The sequence below is a fragment of the Thalassophryne amazonica genome, chromosome 8, assembly GCF_902500255.1.
Source record: "Thalassophryne amazonica chromosome 8, fThaAma1.1, whole genome shotgun sequence".
NCBI classification, from domain to species: Eukaryota; Metazoa; Chordata; class Actinopteri; order Batrachoidiformes; family Batrachoididae; genus Thalassophryne; species Thalassophryne amazonica.
The window spans coordinates 9,894,985-9,920,478 of record NC_047110.1 but is presented as its reverse complement, the minus strand read 5'-3'; the positions used below and the strand labels follow the sequence as shown (position 1 = coordinate 9,920,478).

The window sequence follows — 25,494 nt, the reverse complement described above, 5'->3', positions numbered from 1 at the left end:
ACTTAACAGTCTTGCTTGTGCATTTGCGTTCTTTTTGTGCCATAGTTTCCCCATTACTATAATTACTGTTTAAAAATGTGACATAAAATTCTTTGTAAATTAAAAAAAACGCTAAAATAGCTACGTTGTATGCGTTTTGTTTGTGTACGATAATTTCTCCCAAAATACGATAATTTTGAGGTTTTGGTACGATAGTTTCATATTTCATATCTGGCAACACTGCTCCGGTGCAGAAAAACAAGAAGGGCGGGGGGGAGGAGTTGCGAACAATGCTGTGCGCCACACTTAAAATAAACTGCACACCCACACAAACACGCACACACACCTTCACAAATGACACTAACACCCTGCCTTTTCCTCAAAAAATACTAAATTTATGTTTGCTGTCTATGTACTTTTCTGTCACTTTTGCGCTCTTTTTCATACTTTTCCCTCGTTTCAAAAGTCACCGAACGCACTTTACTGTAATATATGCAACATATAGCATGCTGTTGGAAAGCACGGGTTCTTGGCTTGCTGTCAGTGTTGAAATTTTTCAGAGTGAGGGCTTACATGAGAACTTACGGTAATGAGAATCAGCGGCGCATTAGTGTGAAACTTCCGTGTTTTTCCTCTGCGTTATGACATCACAGGCTTACGTTTACCGTAATACACCATATATATCATTGGAAATCCCTTTTTTTTTTTTTGGCAAATTAGGTTGCCAGATACCTACAACTGCATTATTGATGAAGAGAATAGATTATACATCTTGTTTGCAAAAACTTTTTTTTTTTTTTTGTTAGCTCCACAAGTATTTTTTTTTTTTTTGTTGTCTTGTTCTCTCAGGTGTAGGCCTATAGAATAGATTTGTGATTTTGGGTGCAATTTTGTTATTTAAGCTATTTGTTTGTTTGCCTACACACTTAATATTGTAAATAAAGTGTTAAATTATTCAGCATTATGTTGTCATATGTTATGTATTATGCTGTACTTGTGCGTCTAATGGTATGAGTGGGTTAGGGGGTGATGGTGGTGAGCAGGGGGGCCGGGGGGGGGGTGGTGGTGGTATTGTCCCTACCAAAACTGAGACCAAACCTACGCCCTTGTGTGATTGGCTGTTAGAGAACAGTCAATCACAGACACAAAGAAGTGTGTGTGTGTGTGTGTGTGTGTGTGTGTGTGTGTGTGTGTGTGTGTGTGTGTGTGTGTGTGTGTGTGTGTGTGTGTGTGTGTGTGTGTGTGTGTGTGTGTGTGTGTGTGTATAGTGGGAAACAAATTTCTCATTATGCAACAAACCCTAGCTGGAGGGTGTGAGTCTGGCCCTTCATGTGCACTGATGTGTGTCAAGTTCACTTTGTTTTATTATTATTGTATAATACATAATTTCATATCACTTGTAGTTTCTAACAAATTGTTATCATAAAATATTGTTTTCCCTCATTCAGCTTTTTCAGCAACACAAAATAATTCTATCTGCAAAATATTTACTATGCATTGAAATGAACAAAGGACCCAAAACACTCACTGCTGTTTTTGGCTGGGACTGTTTATACTTTAAATAATCAAATGTACACTGAAAAAAGTGAAACACAGTGCACTTCATTCAAAGTACTTATTTAAATTGGTCTAATGGAAAATTGTGATTTCCAGTTTAAATCTGCTGGAATCACTTTACAAAATCCTAAATATACATTGTGAGAAACTAAAAAAATTAGCTGTAACAATTACATCAATTTTTTTAAGTTGATCCAAAGTAGCATTTTGCATTTGTGCTTTTGGCAACCTTTTGGCCAAAGGAAGAATTTGGGTAACGGTTTGTCTTCCGTTTGTTTTCCATTCACAAAAACCTGCTGCAGTCTGTTTGTTAAAAAAAAAATAAAATAAGTGATCAAATCTGATCAGGTATCATAAAATAGGAAGCTAGCCTATCAATTCAACTATGGAGCGACATCTTCGTAAAAGCAGAGCTAAAATCAGCAAAAAAAAAGTCTTGCATGTGATTTAGGCTGTTTGAGATGTTTATACACTCGATCTAGAATGAAGAGGTGATCATCCTCCACACCCTGTCCTGTCTGATAGGCAAACTGCAATGGAGCCAATTTGTCTAAAGTTAATGACAAAATTTCATCCTTCAAAATTTTTCAAATCTTTTCATTACCTGAGAAGTAAAGGCAATTACCCTATATTCGTTTAACTCTTTGTGTTATGGTCGAGGACCAGGTTGAGTGTTAGACCCAAGAGGTATAAACAAGAGTTTATTTAACAAGGGGCTGCGCAGTGGAAGAACAAAACTAAGACCAGACAACTTGACTGATGGGTAGGCTTGGGGAGTAACGGAATACATGTAACAGCATTACGTAATTAGGATACAAAAAATAGGTAACTGTATTCCGCTACAGTTACAGAAAAAAAGACGTATTCAGATTACAGGTATATTTAGTAAAAATGGGGATTACTTCGCAGGATTACAATTTTAAAGCATTTTATGATATTATCTGTATATAATATTTTTTTTCTTTGAAACAAAAACGTCCCTTCATGGACAGTGACATGACATCTCCTAACCGGGCAAAATATTGATGAAGTACCCGGATGTTAATGCATTTTCAATGGAGATCCACGACTGGACACACACAGAAAAATACGTATTAAAAAATGCCATTTTGACCTGGATATTGAGCCAGTAAAATTAAATTACATTAAATTATGTCAGGAAAGTATTAAACTGAAGTTCCGGTGACGTCATCCTACCGAATGGCAGCTTAGGGTGATAGCTCTCCAGAGGTTTTGAACATTTCACCCCATTTAAGTATCAGAATTAAAGACTTTGCAATAACAAGTTGAGGGGGAAATGGGGAGAACATGGGGAGAAGAGAAATACGACAGAAAACTGCGGCTGAAGACCATGTAAACAAAAACAACACGACGAAGGCCACGCCACTTCAAGAAGCTAGCAAGAAGCTAATGCTAACGTTAATATCGGTGCTAACAGTGAATCTGATCCCATCAGTCTGGGGACAGTGCTGGGAGAAATACAGGGATTTCACAAGGAATTCCAAGACTTCAAAACTGACCTGACCAACGTGAATCAAAAGATCGCTGAAGCGGAAACTCGAATTGAACAAGTGGAAGGCCGTGTCAAAAACGTGGAGCATTGAGCAAGATGATAAAAATCATGAGGGAGCAAGAAGGTAAACTTATTAGTCAAGAAGCAAGATCCAGGCGTGACAATCTGAGAGTGTACAATATCCCGGAGGGGGCAGAGGGCTCATCCATGGCGAGTTTCATGGAAAAAGTCCTCCGGAGCAGTCTGGACATCCCTGAGTCCATCAGTCTTGACATTAAGAGAACACACCGGGTTGGAGCCCCGAATTCACGGGGAGAAGAAGATAAACCACGCTCGATAATAATCGAGTTTGCCCGCTTCACAACTAAAGAAGAAGTTTTACGCAGAGCATGGGCCAAAAAGACTGTGCTCCTGGAGGGAAGAAGAATCTATTTTGACAAGGACTATCCTCCTAATATCCTTCAGAAGCATAGAGAATATGTTGAAGCTAAACGAGCGCTGAAAGAGCAAAATATCAGGTTTCAAACTCCCTTCCCTAAGCTGAGGGTGTTCTATCCAGATGGGACCACGCTTTACCAGACGTCAGAGGAGGCGATGGTGGACATGAGAGCGAGAGGTTTCACTGTCACAAAGGTAACACCCAGAGAGAGCCTGGTGGAGCAGCTGGTATGGTCAGCGTGGCAAGTGGTGGAGGAGCGGCCGTGACAGGACGCCGAGGAGCAGCGGGAGCAAGACATTCGAAAGAAACTTCAGGCTTTCAGGAGATGCACGAGGTCCACCTCCGAGGACTAGTGAGGATTCATAAGTATATAACAGACCATCCGGTAAGGTTCATTGGAATTGTTACTCTTCTCCCATACTAAATGAAGATATTTAAGTGGAGAGACTTTTAATAATTGAGAAATGGACACATATACCTGTCTTCGGGGCCCTCTTTCATTCCAAAGGAGAAGTCTACCCCTAGTGGTAGTTGATAGACACAACACCTTGCAGGGTCAGTTACGAGAGACCCCTACCTTGGAATCACAGTTTTTATGGGTGAACATTTGTTTCTTTTTGTGTGGTTGTTTAGTGTTCGAGTTTTTAAAGGGAGTTGACCATTTTTATCTATATTATGACTGTGTACTCAATAAATACAATAAGTAATGAATAATAGCAGTATTAAGTGTATCTCATTTAATGTAAATGGGCTCACAAACCCTATTAAGCGGAGTAGAATCTTAACTAAAATGAGGAAAGAGAAGGCACAGTTGGTATACTTACAGGAAACTCATCTAGATAATAAAGAACATGAGAAATTAAAGAGAATGGGATTCACAAATATGTATTCTTCATCATATAAGTCTGGTCGAAGACGAGGTGTGGTGATTCTTATTTCAAAATCTCAAAATTTTGAAAAATCTTTTGAATTGAAGGATAAAGAGGGGAGATTTGTACTGGTAAGGGGAAGTATTGATGGGAACCTGGTTACATTTATGAATATCTATGCACCACTAGGAAGTGACTTGGATTTCTTTAAAAAAATTATGAACGTCATGGTTACAGAAACTCAAGGCTTCTTAATATGTGCTGGGGACCTGAACATCCGTCTTCAACCGGAACTCGATAGCTCCAATAGTAAGATCCCTGAATCAAACAACTTGTATAGGAAGATCTCTGCTCTTTTTGAAGAAGTGGGTTTGATTGATATCTGGAGAGATGTTTATCCTACAAGACATGATTACTCATATTATTCAGCTCCACACTCACTTTATACTAGAATTGACTATTTTATAACATTTGGAAAAGAGAAAGATAAGATTGAAGATTGTGGGATAGGGACGATAGATGTGAGTGATCATGCACCATTATATCTGTTTAGATTAATATCTATTTAGATTAATTTAGATTTATGCCTCAAGGTGGACACTTGGAAACTAAACTCAAATCTGCTTAAAGATAATAATTTTAAGAAACAAATTAAGAAAGACATAAAGGAATTTCTGGACATGGAAGTTTCCCCCCCAATTTTGTGGGACACCTTAAAAGCAGTCTTAAGGGGGAAAATTATAGCAATATCCTCTTATAAGAAAAAAATAAGAAACAAAAGGTTAGAAGACTTATTTAAAAAAACTAGAAAGTAGACACAAAAGACCCCTTCACTAAATACTTGGAAAGAATTGAAAACTGTTAGAAATGAAATAAATATTTTTGAATACTCAGGAAATTAAAAAGAAATTAATGTTTCTGAAACAAAAGTACTATGATAGTGGATCAAAATCAATGAAAATACTAGCTTAGAAATTAAAAAAGAAAATAGCAGATTGTACAGTAATGAAAATTAAGGACCCAAAAACAAATGACATTATGACTAAACTAAAGGAAATTCATAGAGCATTTGTAGATTTTTATAAAGCATTATACTCAAAAGTTCCTGGAGAAAATGGAAAATACATTGACGACTTTTTGAATTCACTCAATGTACCAAAGCTAAATACAGAGCAAAATCAACAAATGATGGCAGATATAACTGAAGCGGAGCTTAAGAGTGCCATCAGTAGACTGAAATCAAATCGATCCCCAGGTGCTGATGGCTATACTGCCGAATGGTATAAAGAACTTAAAAATGAATTGATCCCAATAATACTTCCCACATGAAACTGGGTGCTGAAAAAGGCACAAACACCCCCGAGTTGGAAAGAAACTATTATTACTGCTGTACCTAAAGAAGGTAAAGATAAAACTGAGTGTGGATCATATAGGCCAATATCTGTTTTAAACATTGATTGCAGACTCTTTACCTCTATAATGGCCAGGCGAATGGAGGAATTCTTACCAATGCTGATACATAATGACCAAACGGGATTCATAAGAAACCAACAGACACAAGATAACATACGTAGAACTCTTCATGTAATAAACGAAATAACAAAAGATAAAACAGAAGCTGTGCTGGTGAGTGTCGACGCTGAGAAAGCGTTCGACTCAGTAAATTGGGATTTTCTCTATTACATAGATTACGTAGATTTGGGTTACACGAAACAGTTATTCAAACAATAAAGGCCTTATATACAAACCCTACTGCAGGGATAAATGTTAATGGATATTTATCTGACAGTTTTACATTACAAAGAGGAAACAGACAGGGCTGCGCATGGTCCCCACTTTTGTTTGCATTATATTTAGAACCTTTGGCCCAATCCATAAGAGAAAACCAAGATATTAAAGGTGTTACCATCAAAGGGAAGGAGCACAAGCTTGCTTGTTATGCTGATAATATTTTGATTTATTTAGGACAACCTACAAACTCCCTACCAAGACTGATTCATCTGTGTGAGCAATATGGTAAAATGTCTTGGTACAAAATTAATATGAATAAAACTCAAATGCTTTCCTACAATCCATCTGGGGAAGTTCTTGTCAGATACCCAATGGTATGGCAGGCCAAGTCCTTAAAATGCCTGGGTATCAACATACCAAAGGACCAAACAAAGCTCTTTGAGATAAATTATGTCCCATTGCAAAAGAAAATTAATGAAGATATAAAAAGATGGAACTTGATTCCTTTTTTTACTCTACATTCACGAATTGAATCGATTAAAATGAATGTTTTGCCAAGGCTACTGTTGTTGGGACAGTGAAGTACACGGACCCACGACAGGTGGCGTAAATGAACGGCCAATAGGAAGTCCGAATAAATAACAATTTCTTCTGCAGATGTGCACAACAACCCAATATGCTTTTAGTCTGTCAGTCAATCTACACAAAAGGTGACGCGTGGGCAGGCCCGAGGGTAGGAGACGCCTATCCAGAGAAGAGCCGGGACCCACGAGGTTCCACCGCCAATGGAGACCTGCAATATACCGGAGCCACCAAGTCCTGAGTCCCCAGGTGGCCACTGCTCCCAGCTGTCAGATCCGGTACTGCTGGCAGGAACAGGCAGGTTATAGGTGGGTGTGTGTACACCCAGCAAACAGTCAGTAAAAAATACAGTTCCTTCCTGAGGGAAAAATCTCCACCTCCAAACACAGGAACACAGAGTACGTGCAGTGCCTTATGTATCACTTAATCAAGTCTGAAGTGAGGAGTGGAGACGCCAACTCCTACAACTTCCACAAACTCGGCTACAAGCTGCAAGTGTACAAAAAGGTTAACGACTGCAAAAAGCTCTGCTGCAAAAACGTGAAGCGTACGGCACAGAACGGCTGAGTATGTTTACCTGACGGGTAAGCTGATAACCCGGTAGAGTAGTGGTGTCTCTTCCAGGCTTTTATGGTGAATGATGATGATGGCTGTCTGACAGCTGTCAGCTCTGGGCTCCTGGGGCTCCTGTGAGGCGACTACGCCCTCTGGTGCCTGAAACCCAACGACAGGCATGGCGCCCTATGGTGGTGAGCCAGCAGTACCTCCTCTTCGGGTGGCCCACACAACAACTGTATTTATTTCAGACCCTTCCTATACCCATTGACCAAAATGTATTTAATGAATGGGACAAAATAATATCACGATATGTATGGGGAGGGAAGAGGCCTAGAATCCGTTTCAAAACCTTACAATCTGCAAAAGAACAAGGAGGATGGGGCCTGCCATCTTTAAAGAATTATTACCGTGCAGCACAGATGAAGACAGTCATAAATTGGTGTGATGTATCTTATAATGCTCAATGGAAAAGTATTGAGGAGAGAACCTTCTCTTTCCCGATTCAATCTACATTGGCATACCCAAATATCCAAAAATACATAGACGATGCTGGCAGTCCTTGGGTGAAATGCACTCTCTCAGTATGGAAAAATGTGATGAGAGATACAATCTGGATAAATACATTGCAGTATTGAAATGGTATGCATATGATTCTGAATTTATACCAAATCGATTAGATGCACGATTTAAAATTTGGACCACCAGAGGACTACCAATAATAGGCAGTTTAATTAAAGGCGGTAAATTGGTAAGTTTTGACATGCTAAAACATAAATATAATTTGGAAAGACAAGACTTCTATCGATATTTACAAATACGACACTATGTAGACACAAAGGTAAACATGGTATCTGATGTTAATTTGGACTTGATAAATTTGTTTAAAAATGCATACATTGGTATGGGCACTAAGAAATTAATTTCCCGTGTGTACAAATTTTTGTTAAATCATACATCATACTCAAGTGGGACTGTTAAGGCACTATGGGAGAAAGAAGCAGGAATCAATATGAGTGAGGAGGAATGGACTTGTGTGTGGAAACATCAGTGGAAATGTGCTTCCTCTCAAACATGGAGAGAATTCGGATGGAAAACCTTGATTCGATATTTTATTATTCCCTGTCAGAAGTCTCATTATGATGGAAATCCTTCTGTCTGTTGGAGAAAATGTGGAACTCAACGAGCCAATTACTTTCATATTATGTGGGACTGTCCGTTAATTAAAATATACTGGAATGACATTCATAGAACATTGCAAGAAATTTTTTAATGTGTTATTTTCTTTGATATTAAAACAATTTTATTTGGAAACTTGCCACAAGATTGGATGAAAAAGGATAAACTCCTTCTCAGTATTTTGTTGGTTGCACGTAAGAAGTGTATAACTAAAAAATGGCTGTCACAGTAAATACCACATTTGACAACATGGTGGGAAATAACATTAGAGATTTATAAAATGGAAGACATGACGGCATTTATAAACAACAGACAGGCCTGGTTTATTTCGAGCTGGAAGAAATGGGTTGAATACATAAATCTGAAAAGGCCCAATCTCAGTCTGAAAATGTATGGGTAATGCAATTGTCTATGTCATTGATCCAATGCTTTTGCCATTGGTGTAGAGTCTTGGTCACTTCCTTCTGTTCCTGTTTTGTTTTGTTTTGTTTCTTTCTTTCTACATGATCGAAATGTACAAAGGAAACTTTGATTATTGATATCTGTACATTTGTACATACTAAATATATCCATCACTACTTAAAATGTATAAATAAAGAATTTAAAAAAAAGGAAAGTATTAAACTTACTCTGACACTCACGCATTCCCAAATATTAGTGTTTAAAGTTACACGGATCTGCACTGTTCAAGCTGCTGAGCTGCTGCAGCAGCTGTTCAGCGCGGCTCCTAAAACCATTACAGTACATTTATATAGATATTATATTTTTACACAGTTATCCTTTACTGACTGAGTTTCATTCATGAAGTCAGTGGTGTGGGTACACATCTCTATGTGTGGGTGTGACTGTGAGCAGTCTTGTCGAACAATTTATTCACTAACGACATTTTAACAAGACATTGGTCTAGCAGTGGAAAATATCAACTAGACATAAGTGAAGAGTTAATGGTCCATGTCATCAGGCGACATGGCAGGAAACATACAGCTGTTTATCATCCAAATATCACGGAGAAAGTGACAAGAAGAACCAAAACCACTTACTTATGGAAGGAAATATTGTCTCCCTTGTTCCTCCGTTTGTGGCTTTGCCAACATGCGCAGCTTTCCGTCCAGTTTCTTGAACATCTATGCACGCAAATCACTAACTTGCCCGGAATTAAAATGGTGAATGAATGAATGAATGAATGAATGAATGGATTTATTCGGCACACACACACAAATCCGAAAGAACAGAAACATACAAATAACATGAATGTTATATGTTATATAAACATTCATGTTGGCGACCACGCCTCCTTACTGACAGGATTTACTTAATGGTTTTCATTATGCTTTTGTTCTTATTTTGAAAGTTCAATAAGTGGACTCATATGTTAAACATGGTGCGAATTTACTGAACAAGTAGTAGACTTTTTGTTTGTTTTGTATATTGTTCTGCAAGCCACTTTTAATTACAAATTCATCCGCACACGCCTGAGTTTACATTATCCTTCATTTGTTTGGCATTTTTTTGTTGAAAATTTAGCAGGTGAACACTGGGTGTGTTTAAAACAATATTGTGGTGCTCTTAATTCATAATGTGAAGAAACAGTTTTATTTTGCTTAATAAACTGTACTATGTGGTCAAGACTATTTATATTTAGTTTCTTTTGTCTGTATTAACATATTTGATATTGGAGTAATCCAGAAGTAATTGAAAGTAATCAAATGACATTACTTTAATATTATGGTACTTTGGGTTACGTTACTGATTACATTTTTCAACAGACAGAATTCCTCCGCACATCTGTCTCAATGTGCCAAAAAACTGCTGATGTCCACGTCTTCCGCAATTCCTGTGCTAGTCGGACGACATACCGGATCAATGATCCGGTCATTTCAGCATGTTGATGACCGCCCGGAGCGTGGCTCGCTCTCCACTGTTGTGCGGACGTCTTTAAACTGGTTGAACCGCTCCTTAATCTGTATGATGCCCATAGGATCGTCACTGAAAGCCGTCTGAATAATCCGAATGGTTTCCACCTGGCTGTCGCCCAGTTTCTGGCAAATTTGATGCAGTTACGCTGCTCCAGTTGTTCCGCCATTTCCTTGCAAAGAAAAAACGACAAGAGACTCCACCCATCCTCACACAAAGGCTGCTTACAAGCAAATGACGCAATCGACAGGCGTGAAAAAAATCACGCATGCGCACGAAGGTTCAAGGTTGGCTCATGCAAGCACATGTGATTCAAATCCATCAGGTTTTTGAAAAAAATACAAAGGTCGGATACTTTTTTAACAGACCTCGTATATATTCTTATTTGTCTTTTTATATTTTTATATTTAGTTTTACACCTTTGCACTATGGGAGTTGTCTTTTAATTTCATTGTACCTTGTGTATAATGACAATAAAAAAGCATTCTATTCTTCAATTCTTTTTTCTTTGCCAGGGTGCCCTTAGAATCCCATTAATGTCTTAATTTTCAATTTTTTTGTACTGTATTTTTGCCTTCATTCTTTCGGGGTTTTTTTTTTATCTCTCTGGAAACTGCTTTCTTCCTCAAAAGGTCCCCACAAAAAAAATGTATTTTTCTTTTTGTTGATATCAAGATTTGAGAGAGAGGAGAGGAGAGGAAAGAGGTTCGTTCATTTTCACATGAAAACAAAAGATATTGTTTTCATGGAATGTTTCTAAAGTGTACAAACTACTGTTTATAAAAGATCACATGAACATTTGTGTGAACAGCGGATTTTAGCACTAAATGCTCGTTAAAGCAGCTGGCACATCTTCAGGGCACATTGCAAATTATTTGGTTCTTACAAAGACTTTAAGTTAGAAATGTTAGAAATTTTAATTTAGAAATGTTAGATAATTTTTCTTCTTTTAAGAGTTAAATTCTTATTTTAAGTGTTTGACATGCTTATTTGTAAATTTAACTATCTGAATTCAAGACATCTTGTCAAGTGAAATTATCTGTCTATGCAACAAGATAATATCCCTCAGATTAAGTGTTGTTAGATAACCCATTTCTGAAGTGCAGCCTCACCTTGTGCAACAGGAAAATGTGAAAAACTACAGGGTGACCCCCCCAAAAAACCAGAACCCATAAAAATTTTAATACATCCTACTAAAGTCTTTTGTAGGATTTGGCTAAACTTCAGTCTGTGTACAGTCATTCTCAAAAGTTTCAGTTATCTTAGTTGCTTTGCATAAGAGTCATGTTCTTTCCAAATTATGCTCCAAATGGTATGATTTGTTGGCGAAATAGGCCACCAGGGAAATATATTTCCCTTTGTTGACCAAGACATGTTGGGGAAGACGATTGGAAAGTGTTTGCAAAGTGTTTTATGATATCTGAGTTACCTTTCCCACCACCAACCCCCAAAATGGATTATGTCTAGGCTGGATGACCACTTACAGTCCCTGGATGCAGAAAGATGCCATGCACAGGGAATATATACATAAAATATGCAACCCCAATTCCAATGAAGTTGGGATGTTGTGTAAAATGTAAATAAAAACAGAATACAGTCATTTGAAAATCCTCTTCAACCTATATTCAATGGAATGCACCACCAAGACAAGATATTTAATGTTCAAACTGATAAACTTTATTGTTTTTGTGCAAATATTTGCACATTTTGAAATGGATGCCTGCAACATGTTTCAAAAAAGCTGGGTATGTTTACCACTGTGTTACATCACCTTTCCTTCTAACAACACTCAATAAGTGTTTGGGAACTTAGGACACGAATTGTTGAAGTTTTGTAGGTGGAATTCTTTCCCATTCTTGCTTGAAGTACGACTTCAAGCAAGAATGGGAAAGACCCCGGACGGAGACCCCGGACTTCAACTGGTTCATAATGCACCACACATTTTCAATGGGCAACTGGACTGCAGGCAGGCCAAACTAGTACCCGCACTCTTTTACTACGAAGCCACGCTGTTGTAACATGTGCAGAATGTTGCTTGGCATTGTCTTGCTAAAATAAGCAGGGACGTCCCTGAAAAAGACGTTGCTTGGATGGCAGCATGTGTTGCTCCAAAACCTGGATGTACCTTTCAACATTAATGGTGCCGTCACAGATGTGTAAGTTGCTCATGTCATGGGCACTAACACCCCCCCCATACCATCACAGATGCTGCCTTTTGAACTTTGTGTTGGTAACAATCTGGATGGTCTTTTTCCTCTTTTGTCTGGAGGACACGACGTCCATGATTTCCAAAAACAATTTGAAATGTGGACACATCAGACCACAGCACACTTTTCCACTTTGCGTCTGTCCATTTCAAATTAGCTTGGGCCCAGAGAAGGCGGCAGTGTTTCTGGATGTTGTTAATGTATGGCTTTCGCTTTGCATGGTAGAGTTTTAACACTGCACTTGTAGGAATGAACTGTGTTTCTGAAGTGTTCCTGAGCCCACGCGGTAAGATCCTTTACACAATGATGTTGGTTTTTAATGCAGTGCCGCCTGAGGGATCGAAGGTCACGGACATTCAGTGTTGGTTTTCGGCCTTGCCACTTAACATGTAGAAAGTTCTCCAGATTCTCTGAATTTTCTGATTATATTATGGACTGTAGATGATGGAATCCCTAAATTCTTTGCAATTGAGCGTTGAGAACATTGTTCTTAAACTGTTGGACTATTTTTCATGCAATTGTTCACATAGTGGTGATCCTCACCCCATCTTTGATTGTGAATGGCTGAGAGTGCTGAGATGCTCCTTTATACCCAGTCTTGAGTGTCCTCAGTTCCCAAATGCTTATTGAGTGTTGTTAGAAGGAACGGTAATGTAACACAGTGGTAAACATACCACTGTCCCAGCTTTTTTGAAATGTGTTGCAGGCATCCATTTCAAAATGAGCAAATATTTGCACAAAAACAAAGTTTATCAGTTTGAAACATTAAATAGCTTGTCTTTGTGGTGTATTCAATTAATATGGTTTGAAGAGGATTTGTAAATCATTGTATTCTATTTATTTACATTTTACACAACGCCCCAACTTCATTGGATTTGGGGTTGTAAACTTTATTGGTTTTGCACAAATTTTTGCTCACTTTCTGCTGCTTAATGAAGCAGCAGAACGTGTGGAAATTGGAGATGCTGTTTTTTGTAAGGACGAGATCTTGAAAGTATCTTTCTTAAGAAACTGTCCTCGTGCGAATCCAGACATGAATTATGAAGTCATGAAGTTTGATTAAAATGTTACTTGTTTCAACATCATTAAGTTGCTGGTTCAATTTTTAAGGTGTTCATAGTTCTGTGAAACATAAAACTGTGTGCCTTAATGTGTTTTTGCATTGTATTCAACATTCTTTTCTTTCTTTGTCTTTTTGTATGTTCAGTCAGTCATTCAGTCCACTGCCCTTCACATATTAAATCCATATGCATAGTCATGCAAATCTAGTCATGCTAGTCATGACTAGATTTGTCAGTCAGTCAAATCTAGTCATGCTAGATTTATTAACACTATCAGACACAACCTTATATGATACAAGAAAAACACCAATATATGCTCCCAATTTCTATGTCTGAAGCTCCTTCAGGTTCTCTGTTATGAAAAAGTTTGTCTGGGGGGAATTTCCTGGCTGGAAACAAAGAATGACAGTCTTAAATTGTGTAACTAAAGATAAATGGTACGTTCCACTTGCCTGACTGATGTTGTTTCTGTGCAGAGCCTGGGTCTGGCCCACTTCATATGGATCACCCCCCTGCAATGTATTCTGTTAACTGGACTGATATGGGAACTGATCGATGTGAACACTTTCTGTGGTCTGGCAGCTCTCTCCCTGCTGGGCATCATCCAGGCGTGGCTCTCTCAGAAGATGGGAACTCACCGGTTAGAAAACATGCACATTGTAGTACATGTAATAAAATATATGTACCACAGCCATTGTTGTGTTGTGCTGATGAATGCTGATGAATTTGGGGTCCTAAAGATCAGGGACCTCATGCACAAAGCGTGCATGTGCACAAAAATCTGGCGTACGCCCGTCTCCACGTCCACGTGCAGATGTATCAAAAGTGATTTGAGCGTGGAAACGTGTGGTGCGTCACACAAAAATCCTAGCTGGCATACGCACATTTCTACAGTTGTTGTACCACTGCCGACATTGTACAGGAAATGCAGGGAACTGTTAATAGTGTGAAAACATGAAATAATAGAGTGATGTGCACATCAGAGGCACGTGGATGAACATTTAGCACACCCACGCATTTGCAATTATGTGGATGGATATAAAAGCACGTGCAAAGTGATGCGTAAAATGGCACTGGCAGTGGCGTTGTTAGAGGACCTTGCAAATGGTGCAATCCAATGTGAGCGTGTATTCGGAGAATGCGAGGATTTACTTCCAAATGAGGATAACTGGCTCATAAACCGATTTTGATTACCAAGGCCACTGTTACTGGAGGTGTGCACACAACTGCGGTCGGCCAGAGCGCAATATGGCGAGGAGCCAGGGGTTGTGTGTCCTGGCATCAGGGGCATTCCAGCGTGAGCTTGCTGAACGGTCAGGAGTCAACCTTGCGCTGAGCCGCAATCATCCAAATGTCATCCAGGTACATTCCAACATTACAGCACATTTTGCAGCGAGATCCGGTTTCCCGAATGGAGCTACTGACTGCACATATTTTGCTATATAGGCACCATCACATGATGAATTTGTTTCTGTTAATATGAAAGATTTGAACTTCATTGATGTGGTGCGCAAATTCGCGACATTCGGCTGGAGGCTGCATGGTGCACAATGGGTGCTTATATTTATGCTTATGTTTGAATAGTTTATTTGTGTAATTGTTCTGAACAAAAACTAGAGTGGGCACATTTGGTCATATGCACCTTCAAATATATTTTTATTATTATTATTAATGTATTTTTTTTATTTTTGCCTGATGGTGAGCTGCAGGCTTCCTGTGTTCCGTATAATACGGAATTCACAAATACGGACAATTCACAAATACGGAATTCATAATTGTGTAAATTGTGAATTGGTCAGCAGAGGCGCACCTCACCTTTTTAATGTCATTGTGTATGCGCTGTCTTACGTGTCGGCCTCACACACACACACACATACACACTTTGTAGCTCCCACAAACATTTTTACAGTTTCATGATTAATCTGTTTAACAGCATACTGAATAAACTGTCCCTGTCCCTGTCCACATAATTTCCAGTCATCTATAGTATAATTTCTTTCCTGTTTCTTGTTTTGTGTTTCCTCCTCTTTCCTCTTTCCTGTCTGATGTGACGTTGTGGGGAATCCCTGCTCAAAGGGCCTATTTACATGAAATTGCATATTTAAATGGGGCATGGCCAGGGAGGAGTTTGGTTCCACGCTCAATTCCACGTTCAGTGGGATGTACAAACGGAACGTGTGTGAATTCATACCTATGCACACTTTCATGTGCCTGAATATATTTGTGCTTACACCAGATTCAGGGTTTTGGCGGATGACAGCTTTTAGTGGAAAGTCCACACAAGTCTTTGTACAACCCCCTTTGTAGAAAAAAAGCAGATCACAGACATGACACAAAACTAAAGTCATTTCAAATGGCAACTTTCTGGCTTTAAGAAACACTATAAGAAATCAGGAAAAATAATTGTGGCAGTCAGTAACAGTTACTTTTTTAGACCAAGCAGAGGGAAAAAATGGACTCACTCAATTCTGAGGAAAAAATTATGGAAACATGAAAAACAATAGAACGCTCCAACACATCAGTAGTATTTTGTTGCACCACCTCTGGCTTTATAACAGCTTGCAGTCTCTGAGGCATGGACTTAATGAGTGACAAACAGTACTCTTCATCAATCTGGCTCCAACTTTCTCTGATTGCTGTTGCCAGATCAGCTTTGCAGGTTGGAACCTTGTCATGGACCATTTTCTTCAACTTCCACCAAAGAGTTTCAGTTGGATTAAGATCCGGACTATTTGTAGGCCATGACATTGACCCTATGTGTCTTTTTGCAAGGAATGTTTTCACAGTTTTTGCTCTATGGCAAGATGCATTATCATCTTGAAAAATGATTTCATCATCCCCAAACATCCTTTCAATTGATGGGATAAGAAAAGTGTCAAAAATATCAACATAATCTTGTGCATTTATTGATGATGTTACTTGTTACTTACTTGTAGTTCCTAGGGTTTGTAAGAGTAGAATGGGAGGCCGAGCCTTCAGCTTTCAGGCTCCTCTCCTGTGGAACCAGCTCCCAATTCGGATCAGGGAGACAGACACCCTCTCTACTTTTAAGATTAGGCTTAAAACTTTCCTTTTTGCTAAAGCTTATAGTTAGGGCTGGATCAGGTGACCCTGAACCATCCCTTAGTTATGCTGCTATAGACTTAGACTGCTGGGGGGTTCCCATGATGCACTAAGTGTTTCTTTCTCTTTTTGCTCTGTATGCGCCACTCTAGGGATGGGTATCGAGAACCGGTTCCTTTCGGGTTGTTATGTGTCGGACGCAGCTCGGAGAACCGACCAGCGTTTGAAGGACCCAGTATGAAATAAGCAGAGCACGGTACAAAGGCTAACTGAATTTAATACATAACAGTGATGTGATACAAAACAACAAAAGAATGTGCGGTCTGGCGTGGTGGTGATACGGTGCGCTCCCAGCAGCGCTAACGGTCCGGAGCCAGAAGCCGTTCGGCCCAAGGACCCCGCCGACACCCCCCAGGTGGCCGCAACAAACCGAGTCTGTGAAAGAAGGAACCATTATGTGAGTCCACACTCTACACACAGAGAGACCACTCAAAGGTGTACATAAACAGCAAACACTTCCTGCTTAATTACTAATCAGCTTCCCAACCTGCAGGCATGGAACATCCAGTTCACAAAACTCCACTGCAGTGGAAGCCGATACATGACTAACGTACAGCTCAATATATAAGGTGTGAGGGGACACCACATTTACTGACTGTATAAACGTTAGTCACAAAATCTAACGTACCTCAGGAAGTGTGCTGACGAGCGTGAGACCTCACCCCCTCCTCTTTCACAGACCGTGCATCAAACCCTGGACGTTCTCTGCATCCACTGATGATGAGATGGCTCCCGAGACGACGATCTCACCCGTCTGGTCACAAGGTCGAGTCTCTGGCAAATACACACTGTACACTCCAGTCTTAAATGCCACCATGTTCCAATCCATATAGATGCACCACAGCTGTGAGTCCTGACAAGCCGCAGGTGATCAGGGTGAGGTCCTGACACAGCCACTCAGTCCCAAATGCAAGCCACCTGGAAGGAAAAACAAAAGACAGAAACAAAAAGGCAGCCAGGCCCCCCAGCCATACAACACGGGTATTGTTAAGAAATGATTCGATCCACCGACATCAATAAGCTTTGTGCTTAACGATTCTGTTATCGGTCCTTCAGGGTGGCTGTTGTTTTGGCGGGTGTTTGTCAGGAAAATGATCATTTCTCTACATTGATTACAGACCCTGCAGCAGGTCCTTAATCAACTTTTCTGCAGCGTGGCTTTGCTTTGAACCTTGAACCAGTCGAAGCGTGGTTCGCAGATTGAAGCAATGCTTCGGTCGATTGCTTCATTTATTTCTTTCGCTTAATTTTCCCCCGCTAAAACCCTAAAGAGCGTACGTCTGTGAGTATTATTTACCTTTTCTATGTTAAATCGACCTGTTATGGTCTTCTGAAACAGTTGATAGATTTTTTAACTATTTTTTTAACTACTACTATTTTATAACTTAAAAACGGGAGCGATGCTAACGCGTTAGCATGTCTACGGCATTTTCAATGTTAAAAGTTAGCATTTAGCAATTGCAGCCATCATCATGTTCGGGTGCATTTGTTTTCAAATTGTAATATTCCTTAAATTTATTTTTGCTTATATATTAATAATCTAATGATTAGTATATACAATTTTAGAGAAAGAGACAAAAAGAACCTGAATAGAAACACAAACAGAAAATATATAATAGCAACTAACATAAATAAATAAATACATACAGAAATAAATGTTTCCTGTGAACACCGAGTGACTCCTACACCTCCATTTCATCCCTGTCTTATTTAAGTTTAATGACACTTTGTTTCAGTCAAACCATATTTTCAGTTTGTTAATTTCTTCAGTGATTTCCTCCAGAACTTTCTGCCAAACTAGAAGCAGAATACTACTGGAATGAATCCGAATAAGGAAAGTTGTACTTTTTTTTTCTCACCTAAATGGATGCTGCACTCACTCCAGTTTATTGTCTGGAATAGTCCCAGATTACATTTCAGAGCTTCTAGAATTCAAACATTTTTGTGCAGGTGGTGTTGGGGGTAATTTTGGGTTTCAGCTTTTTTTGTTTTTCACCACTTTCATCCCTGAATATGAGTTGTGATTCACTTTTGTGCGGATTAAAGTTACTAACTGGGACTCCTGTCTTGTTGCAAGAAAGAAACGAGAATCGTCCTCCGTTCTGTTCACACAGCTCCAAACGTTGCGCGGCTCTCTGACAAGTCAAGATAGAACGATAGAATTCAGTCTGAATTAATAACTTCAAAGCGAAACACAGTTTTGTTTATTTTTATTTATGTCCATAGATCAAGGATACAGTGACTAATTTCATATTTATTTACTTTAAGACTCAAGGAAATACATAGAAAACCTGTAAAGCCTACTTTTAGAACAAAATTCACAATGTATCGATAAGGAATCGGATCGATAAGCAGAATCGATAATGGCATCGATATCAATAAAACCTTATCAATACCCATCCCTACACCACTCTGCATTTAATCATTAGTGATTGATCTCTGCTCCCCTCCACAGCATGTCTTTTTCCTGATTCTCTCCCCTCAGCCCCAACCAGTCCCAGCAGAAGACTGCCCCTCCCTGAGCCTGGTTCTGCTGGAGGTTTCTTCCTGTTAAAAGGGAGTTTTTCCTTCCCACTGTCGCCAAGTGCTTGCTCATAGGGGGTCGTTTTGACCGTTGGGGTTTTTCTGTAATTATTGTTTGGCTTTTGCCTTACAATATAAAGCGCCTTCGGGCAACTGTTGTTGTGATTTGGCGCTGTATAAATAAAATTGATTTGATTAGATTTGATTTGATGTAATGACAGCCATCTCCCCAGTGCCTTTACCTGACATGCAGCCCCATATCATCAATGATTGTGGAAATTTACATGTTCTCTTCAGGCAGTCATCTTTATAAATCTCATTGGAACGGCACCAAACAAAAGTTCCAGCATCATCACCTTGCCCAATGCAGATTCGAGATTCATCACTGAATATGACTTTCATCCAGTCATCCACAGTCTACGATTGCTTTTCCTTAGCCCATTGTAACCTTGTTTTTTTCTGTTTAGGTGTTAATGATGGCTTTTTTTAGCTTTTCTGTATGTAAATCCCATTTCCTTTAGGCGGTTTCTTACAGTTCGGTCACAGACGTTGACTCCAGTTTCCTCCCATTCGTTCCTCATTTGTTTTGTTGTGCATTTTGGATTTTTGAGACATATTGCTTTAAGTTTTCTGTCTTGACGCTTTGATGTCTTCCAGTATTGCTACCAGTATGTTTGCCTTTAACAACCTTCCCATGTTGTTTGTATTTGGTCCAGAGTTTAGACACAGCTGACTGTGAACAGCCAACATCTTTTGCAACATTGCGTGATGATTTACCCTGATAATCCTCTCCTTTGTTTCAATTGACATCTCTCGTGTTGGAGCCATGATTCATGTCAGTCCACTTGGTGCAACAGCTCTCCAAGGTGTGATCACTCCTTTTAGATGCAGACTAACAAGCAGATCTGATTTGATGCAGGTGATAGTTTTGGGAATGAAAATTTACAGGGTGATTCCATAATTTATTCCTCAGAATTGAATGAGTCCATATTTTTTTTCCCTCTGCTTGGTCTAAAAAAGTAACCGTTACTGACTGCCACAATTTTTTTTTCTTGATTTGTTATAGTGTTTCTTAAAGCCAGAAAGTTTCCATTTGAAATGACTTTAGTTTTGTGTCATGTCTGTGATCTGCTTTTTTTCTACAAAATTAAACAACTGAATGAACATCCTCCGAGGCCGGTGATTCCATAATTTTTGCCAGGGGTTATACATGAGGCCGCTGGACCTTTCTCGCAGTTCCATCTGGTACAAGAGTTAACTGTGGCAAAATACTTTACTTTCTGAGAGCCAGTGAAAGGTACAAATATGCAGCTGATACAGTGTTTAAATTGTGACTTTGCTTAAGTAGTTTCAATCTTTAAGTCTTACATGGCATGATTTCTTGTAATGACTAGAGTTCACAGTGTGACCCTAGGACAGAGAACAGATCCGTTGTAAAGTCCAAGTTTCTTTATTCTGAAACTCGGGAAATAGTCGAAGGTCATAATCAGTCCAATTAGGTGAACAAAACCAGGAATCAGCGGGCAGGCTCAGGAGACACAGAATGACAGTGGAAAGGCTGCCTTGGGCACTGGATGGCAGCCACCCAGGCAGACACCAGTCCATCCCCATATTGTCTACAATAACCATCTATGTGCTGCAGCCATGTGAAACTTGGCATCCCCTTGTCTTTTTCCAGCCAGTGGTACTCAGGTATGTATATATACCTGTGTGCCAGTGCCGCAGACCAAGTAGTTCCCCCCTACACATCAGTTTGCCCTGCCTTTACTGTGTCATTAGCTGCGGTTCATGGATTATCACCTCGCAAATCCGCTAACAGCTAATTATGAAAGATAATGTTTTCATTATCGGATTAGCTTTTCAAAACCATCATCAGACCAATTATCTTCTGATAAGCTTTGGTCCAATAATTTTTAGACCATTAACATCTTTGCAGGTGTAGCTTTTTGTCGTAGATGCGCAGTTCTATGCTGTACAAACAGAGAACAGGTGGTTCTAGAAAAAACACTCTATCCTCTGCAGGCAAAGGAGAACTGGTCATAGAAAAGAAAAAAGCTCATTTCTTTTGACCCCATACTGATACGCTGGCAATAGCATCCAGAGGCATACAGTTTTAACTTATGGTTAAAATGTTAACCAAGCTAATTTCGGACAAGTTTGCAAAGTGAAAATATCAGATATATTTTTAGTTTTAAAGTAATGCACTAATTTTGAAGGTTTTAGTGTGGACATGCTGTGATGCCCAGTGCATTATGGGTATTCACGACAGAAGAAATGCATTTGAGATGCTCTGATCAGGCTCCACAGGGACAACAGCATTAAACTCTTTGTATATTGTGCCTAAAACGCTTGTGAATATATTCTCTGGATTTATAGATGTTGTTATTGTGTTTTCTTTTTTTATGTAAAAATGCCAGAAGAAGCCCAGGTTGCTTTTCCAAAAGCTGAAAAGTCTGTTAAGTTGTGACTCAGGCCGTGTGATATAACGGCATCAAAATGCATAGAACACTGCCATCTACTGGCGACCGGTTATATCACAGTGTTGTCGACCGCAGGATTTTAAAATTATCTGTAGCTTTCCAAAACCTGAGAGACCCCACACATGGAGATAAAAAAAAATCATAGATATGACAGGTTTAGTTTTACAGTGTGTGGTGTCAGCTACACGGTAAAAACAACACGCACAAACAGATTTCACATACGAACATTCCCAGGTCAAACACCTCGCTTTCTGATTGACTGCATGTCATATTTAGCTCCTCACGTCCTTCTTAACAAACCACATATGGCAGGAATGTCTGATAAGATTATATTTATATCATCACGATTGTCGGGGCGTCCTTAAGATTGTCGGAAGGGGAAGATCGGGTCCGATATCGGCCTAATTATCTTGCCATGTGAACCAGGCTTGATGTTATAACACCGCACTGAGCCGCTAACCGATCGGATGTTATGACGCCTCACGGAGCGACTGATTGATGCGTTATGACACCGCACCAAACATGTTTTCACTATTATTTGATTTCTTTGCGCGACTGATATCATTATTCAAGCATTCAAAGGCGATTCCTGTCTCCACACAATTCCAACCACACACGAGAAAGTTTTTTGGCAGTTCTTGTTACTGAAAGAAACTTGTCTCCCTAACTGGATAGTGATGTCATCACGCGTGCTTAGGCGCTGTCTAGTGGGATCTTGAAAATTTCTTTCTTTTTTTTATACAAATGAGAAAAATGACATATTTTACAAAAGCACATTTATTTGTAAACACCAACATACGTTGGCGTAAAACCTTATAAGGTTTTGAATAATCAGGTCCCATCTTATCTTAGGGACCTCATAGTACCATATCGCCCCAATAGAGCGCTTCGCTCTCAGACTGCAGGCTTACTTGTAGTTCCTAGGGTTTGTAAGAGTAGAATGGGAGGCAGAGCCTTCAGCTTTCAGGCTCCTCTCCTGTGGAATCAGCTCCCAATTCGTATCAGGGAGACAGACACCCTCTCTACATTTAAGATTAGGCTTAAAACTTTCCTTTTTGCTAAAGCTTATAGTTAGGGCTGGATCAGGTGACCCTTAGTTATGCTGCTATAGACTTAGACTGCTGGGGGGTTCCCATGATGCACTGAGTGTTTCTTTCTCTTTTTGCTCTGTATGCACCACTCTGCATTTAATCATTAGTGATTGATCTCTGCTCCCCTCCACAGCATGTCTTTTTCCTGATTCTCTCCCTTCAGCCCCAACCAGTCCCAGCAGGAGACTGCCCCTCCCTGAGCCTGGTTCTGCTGGAGGTTTCTTCCTGTTAAAAGGGAGTTTTTCCTTCCCACTGTCGCCAAAGTGCTTGCTCACAGGGGTCGTTTTGACCGTTGGGGTTTTTCTGTAATTATTGTATGGCTTTTGCCTTACAATATAGAACATCAGAGTGGTAATATGGCGACCGGTTTGCTTCAAAAATGTTGGCCAATGAGCGATCCATTAATGTATAGAGATCAATGGGTAACGCCGATATATACACGCCACCTCTTTTCCCATTTGTGGGTATCCACAGTGTGGCTGCTCACAGACACATGCATGCAGGCATTTTATTTTATTATTTCTAAATACATTGTCAGAACACAAAAGAGATGTTTCAGTGAATATTTGCAAATTTAGCAACCAAAATGATCCAACCATCACTAAACCAAACGAATGTCATGATACAGAGTATGGGGGGATTCCTGTTTTACTTGTATTTGTCGAGGGTTATGACCACTCTGCCGCCGCTTCAAGACAGAAAAGGTGTTGGCGATGTGTGGACATACCCTGAACATTTTCAAGATGTGCTCAGCAACTCCCGCATCACTAGACTGTGGTGAGGGGCTTCTTTTTTGGTGTGCCATCTCTGTGCCACAGAGGTAAAACACCTCTGTGGCACAGAGATGGCACACACTGTGCCATATATATATATATATATATATATATATATATATATAGTTCTTTATTTCTTCCACAGCTTACACGTCACCGTGATACAACTTTTAACTTTGTGTTATGTCTTCAAAATCAGTCTTTTGCACGCACTCCTCCTGTGTTGCCGCACAGCTTCTGCTCTGCTTTTAGCAGCTTCACTGGAGTTATTATCTTCCATGGTTTTAAACACACATCCACTTTCACGCAGTCACCCAAATTTTAACTTTGTGTTCGTCCAATATTGACTGAAATATCACTGTTTTGTGAGCTGGTGTTCTGCCTAAATGCTCGTTTAATGATGAGTCACTGCCTCAGTGCGCACACACAGCGGAGCTCATGTGATCCATTAACAAGATATTAAATCATCATACCTTTACATACAACAGACATCAACATACAACAGACATACTTTTACAGCTAGGAACTGTTTTATCAAGCTATAAAAAACATTAAAAATAGTTACCTTAAGCTGTTCCACATGGAGCAGGAGAGAGAGGAAAAAAGCGTCCAGATGAAACAGTCCTCTGTGATTCCAGAAATGATTAGAGGTGTTTTCAGCATCCAAGGTTTGGCAGAAAATGATTAATCTGCTACAAAATAACTATTTTATATAGAGTCCAGTGCACAGAGCAGGTGGAATTGTGTGCACAAGAGGGCAGCCGCTCCAAAAATAACCTCTCAGGTCCTGCGTAGGTGCCAGGCCCACGGATAATGGGCTTTTAGCAGACTCGTAAACACTACGCAAATGCCTCTAAGCCGTCGCAGTAACTCATACACAAACTGCGCCACGCTGCTGTTGCTAAATTTTGAACTTCTTGAAATTAGCACCACGCTCACAGAGGAGCCTCGTTAACTGAAGATAATGCCTCTAAGAGCCACTCAGAGCCACGAAACTCCCACGATAGTTGAAGAAACCCTCCATTAGCAAAGAAAACATGCTGCATGGCTCCTTCTTCATCCTTCCTTGTTCGGTGGGACCCAGGCTTTAGTGATTAACATGAGTTCCTCACAGAGAAAAGGTCTGGAGTTCAAAGCCAACGTGTGCTTTTCTGTGTGGAGTTTGCATGCCCTCCCTGTGTTTGTGTGGGTTCTCTCTCTAGGTGCTCTGGCTTCCCCTCACTTCCAAAGACATGCAGGTTAAGCCCCTTTCACATTGGCGTTTTCAAAGAGCTGCGGGGTGTGAAGTAGCCTCGCCGTTACCAGAAATCCACTGAGCTGCTCATCCACAAGCTGCCCTTCCAGCACCTGGTGAGAGAAATCGCTCAGGACTTCAAGACCGACCTCCGCTTTCAGAGCTCCGCTGTGATGCTCTGCAGGAGGCCGGCGAGGCTGACCTGGTCGGCAGCTTGTGGATCAGCAGCTCGGTGGATTTCTGGTAGCGGTGGATCTCTCTCAGCGTTTCAGTGCCGGGCCTGTAACGGTGAGGCTTCTTCACACCGTCGGTAGCCGGAGCGCTCTTCCGGGCGGCTTTGGATTTGGATTTACGGGCGGTCAACTTTGTTACATCGTCATTAAATTCACTATCCGGTACAACATACGGATCCACTGAACCAACTGCTACACATCGATCACAATAAACATCTCGAGGGTTTAAAGCCACGTAATAAGCTTTCATTCTCTGTATTTTCTTTCACGCGCCAGCCGCGTAGTAAATAAACGATGGAGACGGGAGCAGAGTCATTATCTATCAAAGTACCCACGTTTCCTGAAAGCAACATCATGTGAGGATTGATTGCTCTCCTGTTACTCACAATTCCACGTCCCTCTCAGTCGAAAGCCACGCCCTCCCATGCCAGAATGGGGCCAAAAGTTTGAA

At 40.1% G+C, this 25,494-nt stretch overlaps 1 protein-coding gene across 1 annotated transcript in view; it reads left to right on the top strand.

Annotated features, from left to right (window-relative positions):
- Window positions 1–25,494, top strand: part of cftr (CF transmembrane conductance regulator) — a 361,955-nt gene that overhangs the window by 103,782 nt on the left and 232,679 nt on the right. Inside the window, 1 exon segment of the mRNA XM_034175733.1 lies at window positions 14,063–14,226. Within this exon segment, the coding sequence (XP_034031624.1) occupies window positions 14,063–14,226 (164 nt within the window).